The sequence below is a fragment of the Peromyscus leucopus genome, unplaced genomic scaffold (genome assembly GCF_004664715.2).
Source record: "Peromyscus leucopus breed LL Stock unplaced genomic scaffold, UCI_PerLeu_2.1 scaffold_463, whole genome shotgun sequence".
NCBI classification, from domain to species: Eukaryota; Metazoa; Chordata; class Mammalia; order Rodentia; family Cricetidae; genus Peromyscus; species Peromyscus leucopus.
In genome coordinates, this window is record NW_023505358.1 from 25,440 (window position 1) to 35,453 (window position 10,014).

The following is a 10,014-nucleotide window of genomic DNA, read 5'->3' on the forward strand; positions in this document are numbered from 1 at the left end:
TCAATCTATTATAACCAGTGCTTTCATGGTAAACTTTACAACAATTTCTAAGTGATTGAAATGCATGATTATTCAATAAAAAATATTTGTAAAATCCTATAAAAAATAAACACAACTGTTCTCAACTTTTGAATTGCATTTGCCATTAGATGCTTTTAAATAAAATTCATATTCAGTTTGACATTAAACTGAACTTGTAGCACATCCATTATCATATATGTGTGTGTATGTATATATATATATTGTTTAGAGATTATTATTTTTACTAAAATCACAGATTTACTCCTTGTACTGTTTCACAGAAAGGTGCTCAGGCCATCTACCTGTAGACATAATGAATACTTCAGTAACAGAAGAGGAGGTGTCCTGTGAATCATCTGTTTAGGTTCATTGCCCAATTTTTCACACACCATTAACTTCCTCTTATTTATTTGTAACTGACCTGAACAGGCTGTTCATCCACTGATACTCTGGCACAGTAATCGTACAGATGGGTTGAAACAAAATGGCTTGAGTGCAAATTCTAACTCCACCATTTTCTAGTTGAAATAAGCATTGAGAAATTTTTCTTAACCCTTATTCACTTTCCTATCTGAAAATAATGAAAATAAAACTACCCATTTTTTCTACCACTAGCAAAGATGAATATCTAATATAGATAAACTCTGTCCTGATGTTTTCTTCTCTTGAATTAGAATAATAATGATTCAGACTTTTCATAATAGTATAACGCAAATAAAATTGTTCAAAAGACTGGGGAGATGGCACCGTTGGTAAAGTGCTTGATGCACAATCATTAAGACCAGAGTTTGGATTCTGAATCCACATAAAAACCAGATGTAATGGAAGTGTGCCTGTAGCCTCCACACTGGGGAGGTGAAAACAGGAATATCCCAGGCTTGTTGGCCAGGCAATTTAGTGGAATTGACAAGTTGCAGTAGATCAGTCTCAGAAAATAGTGGATGAAAATTGAGGAAGAAAACATGGTCTCTTTGCCTTTTGATGCCCTCTATCAGAAATATGTCAACATCTACTGAACTCAGCCCTGGATGTATTCCTGTATGAACCCTGATGGGATTAGAAACTATAGAGAAAATCAAACAAGGATGATTAGATTTGTCCATAAGGACAAATCTTCAATATTTGCATAACATTGCCATAAAATTCTATAATGCTTTCCAGTAATCTCTTTCTTTCTCTAGCTGTGAGCTCCTGAAAGGCTTTTCCTCCTTATTTGTGAATTTGTTCTTAATGACTCATGATAAGTAATGTATCAAAATTGATAGTAATGGTTAACAATTAAGGCAATTGAAGGAATAATTTTAATCCTATTGAATCTAATGTTATAATAATTTATTTTGCATTTGTTCCACTTTCAAATTTTTAATTTCCAAGCCAATCATGATTGTTAGGTTTTGTAAGATTGTGTATTGAAATTAAAAATAAAAGTTGTATTTCACCTCAAAAATTTCAGAGACACTATACAAGGTGACTATTACATGTTCTCCATTAACTTAATTGATGAATATGAGTGTATTGTAACCAACCATCTTATTAAAATAAGAAACACAGAAGCAATGTAAAAGAGAAAGCCAAAAGGTCAGAGCTCAGAGCTAAAATCTTACCTCCTGCAGTGCTCCTAGCTTCCCCGAAAGAGAGCTACTTCCTGCGTGTCTGTCTTTAAATAGTCTGTCTGTTCTGCTTCTCATTGGTTGTAAACCCAAACACATGACTGCCTTGTCACTGCCTGTAAGTACTGCCCTCCAGGTCTTAAAGGCGTATGTCTCCAATGCTGGCTGTATCCTTGAACACACAGAGATCTACCTAGCTCTTCTACCAAGTGCTGGGATTAAAAGGCGTGCGCTGCTGCCGCCGCCGCCACCACACCACGCTCTTGCTATGGCTCTAATAGCTCTGACCCCTGGGGAACTTTATTTATTAACATACAATGAAAATCACATTTCAGTACAAATAAAATACCATATATGAGGTGACTTCTTAGGGAGATAATTTAGATTTATATGTATCACGAGGACCAAAATAACAACTTTCCTTTTAGTTCCTTTATGCCGTTGCCTTTGACTTCCAGGTATGGTAGCTGGACAACCAGAAGGTCAATAACATCAGTCTTAAAAGATGAATAGTGATTTAAAATTTACCAATTGCATATCACTTACACAAAACTTGGCACACAGAGATCTATAAGTAAACATGCATATTTGTTATTTTTCTGTTGCTATGATGAAGTACCCTGGCTAAGGCACCATAAAGAAGGAAGTTTATTTGGAATTAGGATTTCAGAAGCATAAGGGTTTTTCTTGGCAGGGAAGGAGAGCTCATATTCTCAATTGTAAGCATGAAGCAGAGAGTCAACAGGAAGTGGGATGTGCCTATAAACACTGAGAACAATACTTGGTGATGTAGTTCTTCCAGCAAGGTTCTACCTCCAAAGGTTCTATAAACCTCCACAAACTGTCACTGACTGAGGAACATGTGTTCGAGTATCTGAGCCAATGCAAGACATTTCTCATTCAAACCACAACATTTCAGCCCCTGGACCCTATAGGCTTGCCATACATAATGCAAAATGCATGGAGTCCAACTTCCAAAAATCCCCATGTCTTTCTCAGTTTCAACATTATTTAAAAGCCCAAAGCCCCAAATCTCTTCAAAGGCTGAAGGTGATTTCTTAATTGTAACCCCATGTAAACCACAAAGTACATTTCATACTATCAGGATAATGGTATAGAATATACATTACTATCCAAACAGGGAGGAATAGTGAGAAAATAGTGGCCCAAACTAAGATCAGAACCCAGCAGGGCAAACAAAATATTTTATAAATCATTATCCAGTTTAGAGAGCTTAGATGGCTTTGCCCTACAGCTTTTGCTGCTTGAACACACATACTTACCTTGGGCCAGTTCTAGACAGCCATCCTTGGTAAATGTCTCATGTCTCCAGCCTCCTTTCACAGCTTCGTGCATTTGTTTCTCAGGACCTTCATGCAGAAAATCCACTGCCACATGGTACCTGGTCACAAAGTTCTCTGAAATCATGGAGGTGGAATCCCCAAGCCCATTCCTCTTGCATCATTTTTGACTCTGGAGCACACAGGGGCGATATTGTCAACTTTACCGGTTGGGATAGACCCTTAGTTCCTTGAACTGCAGGAGCATTCATTTGCAATTGCTTTCTAGGAGCTTATATGGGTAGGGTCTTTCCTGAGCAAACTTTTCCCGGTAGATGAATTTCTAAATGGTCTTATTAAATAAAAAAAACACGGAGCCAACTATAAGGGTGAAAGCTTTAGAGAAATAGGGAAATAGGGAAAGCCACCAGCCAACCTTACCTCACCAACTCTGCAGCTTCCAAATGCGAGCTACTTCCTGTCTACCAATCTTTACTGCTTGCTGTTCTGCCCTCTGATTTGCTCTTTCCATTCAGCTATACCACTTCCTCTTCCTACACAGCTCTGTCATTTCCCTTTATTCCAGTGCACAGCAGGCCTCTCCTGAGTGGCAATCATCTCCTGAACAATTGCAGCCTCTCTTCAAGCCTCTCCTTTACTGTAACATTAAGCTCCCAGTAATCGATCTCTCTCCAAAGTTTACATTTTGTGTATCTTGTTGTCCCACCTGGTCTTTCTTCACTGTGGACCTACATAAGCATTATCCATAATCATACCACAGACTCAATCTTATGGATTTTGAAAGTTCTTCACCAAAGATGTTAGTATGGTGATATTTTATTTGTACTGAAATGTGATTTTATTTGCTCTTAGCTCTGATTTCTTGGCTTTCTTCTTTGCATTGGTTCTATGTTTTTTATTTAATAAGACAGTTGATTACATCTACGTGTTAGTCATTTTTTTTTTTTTTTTTTTGCTTCATCTAGGACTTGGGAAGAAATCAGCCAAATGTCACATTAATGGCCTCTAGCCCAGCTGCTATTAAATTTCTTGCTTACTTCTGAAACAACAGTCATGTATTCAGTGCTACAGTTTTCCAGGATCCTACAGAATAGCCCATGAAGCTCTATATACAGCATTCAATCACTTTCTAGCCTAAAGTTCCAACGTCCTCCATGTTACTCCCAACACATCATGGTCAGGTTCTTTACAGCTACATCCCACTCCAGGTACCAAATCCTGTCTTAGATTAGATTTTCTTGTTGTGATAAATAAAATAACCAAAGAAAATTTGAGAACGTAGTTTGAATGAAAATGCCCCGATAGCTCGTATGTTTGAATGCTTGATTTCCAGTTAGTAGAAATGTTTTGAAAGAAGTAGTATGTATAATCTTGTTGGAGTATGTATGGCTAGTTGGAGAAGGTATGTCATTTGGGATGAGCTTTGAGGTTTCAAAAGCCCATAGCAGGCCTGGTATGTCTTTGTCTGTCTGCCTGTGGATCGAGGTATCAGCTCTCAGTTATCATGGTCTTCTGCTTTTCCATGATGATCATAGACTAATCCTCTAAAACTACAAGGAAGTCTCCAACTAAACACTATCTTTTAAAAGAATTGCTTTGTCCTGAGGTTTTTCACAGCAATAGAATAGTAGCTAAGACAGGGAGAATAGGATTTAATTGGCTTACAGATTAGAGTCCATGAAGTAGAGTAGCCAAGGCAGTAACTTGGAGGCAAGAATTGAAGGAGAGGCTACAGAGGGATGCTGCTTACTGACTTTCTTCTAATGAATTGCTCAGTTTGCTTTCTTACTCCACTTAGGATCACCTCTCCAGAGGTGGCATTACCATTTTGGCCTGATCCTAACTACTTGAATCATCAAGAAAATGACCCACAGACATGCCCATAGACAAACTTGAGGAATCATATTCATGAATTGAGATCCCTCTTCTCAGATATGTCAAGATTTTATGATTGACAAAAACTAACCAGTAATCTTTATTGCATAGACTCAATTCCAAAGTAGTTAAAGTGTGAAAAACTGAGCAGGTAACACACATAATCAACTTGATAAGTCATAATGTCCTTGTACTCTAAATCAAATTTTCTGTGAATGTTTCTAAGAGCAAACATTTTTAGCTTCATTTTTAAGCAGTTATTGTGAGCCTTACTACAAAAGGAAAAACATATTAAACATTTTATAGATTACACGAAAACCAAAAATACTATAACCAATAAATGAAAAGAGAGGTGTTTCAATTGAACACAATAGCTTCTGTTAAGAGAATTTTTTTTTTATTTTTCTTAGTAATGAAGACATACGTTTTTAGTTTCAATGAATATATTGAATTGTTTTCACTTGCCATGAGACACAGAAAATGCCTTATTCTCCTGTGATGGAAATAAGTTTTAAAGCACAAAGATGACAAATTTTAACAAGATGAATATTTTTTTTTAACTTTTAACAGTGCATTGTGGGAATTATCTCTTTGTCTCCTTGAGTGATATAAAGTCTCCTGGCAGTGTGGATGTCTGATGATATTTTGAGGTGAATTTTGACACTTTCCAGTGAAATTTAGTAGCCTTTTCTATTTGAATCATTCTGATACTCATGTAACTTTTCCTTTTTACAGCATTTTTTTATGATGATGAAAAGAATTTTAGGGTCTCATGAGAATTATCTTGTATAATACACCTGTCCAGGTTGATATATTATATCTTAAGTGAAAAAAAAACCTAAACATTTCCTGGGTGAAATTATTTGTACTGTAAGAAGTATCACAATCACTTTCAATTTCATCTTGGAGAATATACTCTTTTTGTGCAAAGTCCTTAGGGTTCAAGATGATATACACATCAAAGGTGAATAGAAGAGACAGGCAGGCTTCTCTTTAAGTAATGTTTCACACAGTGGTGTCCCCAATTGTTGACCCTATTTCCATGGTGAATGTTTGTATAAGAGTTTGGTATATATATAAATCATGAATCAGCCATGATGCTCAAGGAACTCAGGACTTTGATGATATACCCAGAGTGAAAATTATACTCACTGGCATAATCACAATCCTTAATACTCTTCTGAAAATAGAATTTTAAAGTGTACATTCAACTTTACCTCATCTTCTCCTCACCTTGTGTTCATTGGTAAATTAAAAATGTACTCATGCATGAGATCTCAGGTGAAATAATTTATCTGTTTCTGTTTATTTGCTTTACTTTATTTAAGGTAGGCTAGTGTACCCATTAGATACTCCCATAATGGTCTATAGTTTTTTAAGAGATCATCAGGAGTGTAATTAATTGTATAGTCAGTCTCTTTTATAGCACTTCCACAAAACTCTTTGGTTAGTTGAATGGTCTATCAGTCATGACTAGAGCTTTAGAAGCTGCTAATAGATGTTTATGGAATCAGTGCACTTGGAAGATAGATGACAAGGATTCTGCTTGTCATTTGTTTGCTCACTTCCTATAAATTTTTGCCAGTTTTGGACAATGGAAAAATTATTGATTAGATAAATTAGAACTTGCCTAGGAGAAGATAAATCCTGTCTCATTCCTACCAAGTATTTGCATATGAATTGAGAGGCTAGTTCTCTGCACTTCAGTTTCCTCCTCTGTTCACTAGGAGTGATGGAAGTACAATTCCATTGAGTTATTCTGATTACTAGAATTGATACTTTGGTTATTGGAACAGGACCTTGAATATGATGAATGCAAGCTATCATCATTGATGTCTTTCTTTTGTAGGTTTAACTTTTTAATTTTTTTCCTTTTATTCAAATTAGATTCTTTTCTCATATATGTCCTGATTACAGTTTCTCTCTCTATACCTCTCCCAGTTCTTCCTTACTTCCTCTCTCTCTGGATCCATTCCTTTCTGTCTCTCATTAGAAAAGAACGGCTTCTAAGAAATAACTACAAATATAAAAAAAATAAAGTATAATAAGATAAAGCAAAAACCATGATATTGAGGTTGGACAAGGCAACCCAGTAGAAAGAAAAGAGTCTCAAGAACAGGCACAAGAATAGAGACCCTTTTGTTCATGACATTAGGAGTCCCATAAAAATATTAATCTGAAGGAATAATATATACACAGAGATTCTGGTGCAGACCATGTGCTTGCTGATTCAGCCTCTGTGAGTTTATATGTGCCTTGCTTAATTGATTCAGAAGGCTGTTCTTCTTGTGTTCTCTTTCTCCTCTGGCTCTTATACTCTTTCTGCATCTTCATCCACAGTGTTCCTGAGCACTGAGGGGAGGGTTTATCCCATTTAGAGTTGTGTTCAAAGGACTCTCTCTTCATATAATGTCTGGCTGTGAGTCTCTGCATCTGTTCCTGTCTGCTGCAGGAGAAGCTTCTCTGATGATGGCTAAGTAAGAAATGATGATCTGGGTAGAGAGAATATCATTAGGAGTTATTTTATTGGCCCTCCTTTCATTAAATACTAGTAGTGTTTGGTTTTACCTAGGCTCTCTGGGCTATCTAGTCTCTTGTTCTTATCACCCAGTGGTGCAGGTATGGATTCCAATCACAGAGTGAAGACCTATATAATCAGAACAGTTGTTAGCTATTCCACGTTTGTGCACGGTTGCTATGAATAGTGCTTGCAGGGGGGGGGGTGGGGATGGAGGGGGGGAGGGGGGGCGGCGGGGAGGCGAGGGGGAGGGGGGGAGGGGGCGAAGGAGAGGGGGGGGCGGGCTGGGGGGGCGGGTGGTGGAAGGGGGAGAGTGGGGAGGGGAGGAGGGGGCGGGGGGGTGGTGGGGGCGAGGGGGGAGTGGGAGGAGGGTGTGGTGGGAGGGGGCAAGGAGCGGGGGGTTGAAGAAAAAGGCACGTGAGTACGAGGGCCTAAATAGTGATATAGCGGTAAGGAAGTGGTGGATGTGAAGGTGCGGCGGTGAGTGCGGGTGGGGAAAGAGATCGAAATGCGGAGCAAGGGGTGAGGGTATCGTGGGAATAGTAACGGTAAGCTTGGCGTGTAGGGATTCGCGGAAGATTAAGGGCGCTGCGGTCGCTGCGCAGGGCTAGATGCGGTAAGTCGGAGGGGTGCATCTGGGTGGTCGGAGGGGGCACATGTTGGAGTCCGGCACGTCAGCCTGCCGTTGTGCTGAGTGGGCTGGGATGTTGTGCTGAGGGGTGGGGGGGAGGGGGGGGGCGGAACGGGGGGGACGTGGGGTAAGAGTCAAGAGGCGTCGATCGGGGGGGAATTTCGACGTTTAGAAGCAAAGGGGAGTCAGCGCGAGCTAGTTTGGGTGAATACGGTATGATTGTAATGTTTATAGAATTTGCGCGGGTGGGGTGAAGTGGCGATTCGACGGTATCCGATTGCTGGTCTGGACCCGGAGAGAGTGGTGCACCATACGTGGGGCGAGTGATGGGGCAGATTTTGAAAGAATCGGGAGAGGCTGTGCTGTGTGTGATCGCATGGTGGCAGGGGAATTGGACTCTAACTGGTAAGACTGGCGGGGGGGTGGCCGCGGTGAGGTCGTTGTGAGGTAGAGATTGCATCGGCGGGGAAGCATAGGAATTCTGTCGGTGGGCGTATGAATCATGGGGTAGGGACGGTGTGTGAATGTCGGTAAGGCCATTTGGAGACGCAGAAGGTGCCGGTACTCATGGCCATTGAGAGAGCGGGTTGGGGAGCAAGTGGAGTGGTCAGAGGAGGAGCCTAAATTTGCCAAGGCGATCGCGGGCTGAAGGCGGCCGGGCTGCGGGAGGTGATGCGACGTGGGTCATATTGCGTGCTTTAGGATCTGGCGCGCGTAAGGTAGTCATAAAGGGGAGGGAGAAAAGTTCATATTGTGCTCTGAAATGGCAGGTCGAGAGATGGGGGCGGGGGATAGAAGGCGCAGCGGAGTGACAGAAATGGAGGCGCGGGGGGGGGTATCGGCTACGGAGGCGACTTGAAGGTGGAGGCGGTGGTCAGCCTTGACAGGCGTTGATGAGCGGGGCTCCGAGACGATGGAGCAGGGGTCGGTAGTACAGGGCAGTCGCGGTAGGGGGCTGGTGCGGGGCTTGCTGGGGGGCTGTAGCTTTCAGCGGTGGCATAAGTTGCTGGCGTAAGGGGAGGGCCGGGCTAGAGTAGGGCTCGGTATAGGCTGGTAAAGAACGACGGCTTCTGAGCGGGTCGGGATGCGGGGAAGGAAGGCATAAAGGTGGGGAGGGGGGTTGCGGGGGAGGAGGGGGGAGCTCGGTGGGGGCGAGGGTGCGGGGGGGGCGCGTGGGGGCTGTTGGGCTGTGTGCGGGGGGGGGGGGCTGGGGTTGGTAGGTGGGTTGGCCGGTGTGGCGTGGGGGGGGAGTGTGCCGCCGCGGGATGGGGGGTGGGGCGGGGGGCGGGGGTAGGACGGCGGATGGGTTGCTGGTGGGCGTGGGGGGAGGGGGGCGCTGGGGGGCTGGGCGGGGGTGGGAGGGGAGGGTTCCGGCCGGGCGCGGGGGGGGCGAATGGGCGGGGGGGGGTCTGTTGGGGCGGCGGTGCGGCGAGGGGGTAGGCGGAATGGGATGGGTGGGGGAGGGCGGGGAGGGGCGCGTGGGGAGAGGGGTATCGGATCTGGAGGATGTGCGTGGAGGTGCGGCGAGGGGGGCGTGGGTTGGGGGTGGTGTACTGGGGGGAGGAGTGGTGGGCGGACTGACGTTGTAGGTTGGGGGGGGGGGTATGCCGCATGGATAGAGAAACGGACAGAAAAAGGAGGGGAGCTATAGTGAGAGACTTAGAGCTAGGTGCATCCGTGCATCTAACCTGGAGATGGCACAGAGATGAGCGTTGGGACGCAGATGGTGCAGTTATTGGGGTAATGAGAGCTTCATGAGCGAGCGGGGTGGCGGGAGCAGTGGCCGTATGCGGGGCGGGATCGACAAGCGAGAGAACCGAGGGTAGTGGGCTGTGAAGGACGAGGCGTGCGAAGGGGGAAGGACACCCCCGGGATTTAAGTTGCAGGTATAGACGGGTGACTGTACAGCGCGGAGGCGGGGAAGGACGAAGCGGTGGGACGGGTTAGGCAGATGGAGGTGGGGGCATCGTGTGGTTGGGTGAGGGCGACGTTGGGGGAAAGTGGGCGTTAGCGAGTTAAAGACGAGGCATGGACCGTAGGATGCCCAGACGTCGAGAA

General features: G+C 43.5%; 1 protein-coding gene across 1 annotated transcript; it reads right to left on the reverse strand.

Annotated features, from left to right (window-relative positions):
• Window positions 1–8,984: 8,984 nt before the first annotated feature.
• On the reverse strand, window positions 8,985–9,569 carry LOC114700251 (leucine-rich repeat extensin-like protein 3). The gene has a single exon (XM_028879831.1). It carries the CDS (start codon window positions 9,567–9,569, stop codon window positions 8,985–8,987), a length of 585 nt encoding a protein of 194 aa, XP_028735664.1.
• Window positions 9,570–10,014: the final 445 nt, after the last annotated feature.

Coding starts and splice junctions, on each gene's coding strand:
- LOC114700251 (XM_028879831.1), bottom strand. CDS start 9,569: ATGCGGCATACCCCCCCCCCCAACCTACAACGTCAGTCCGCCCACCAC.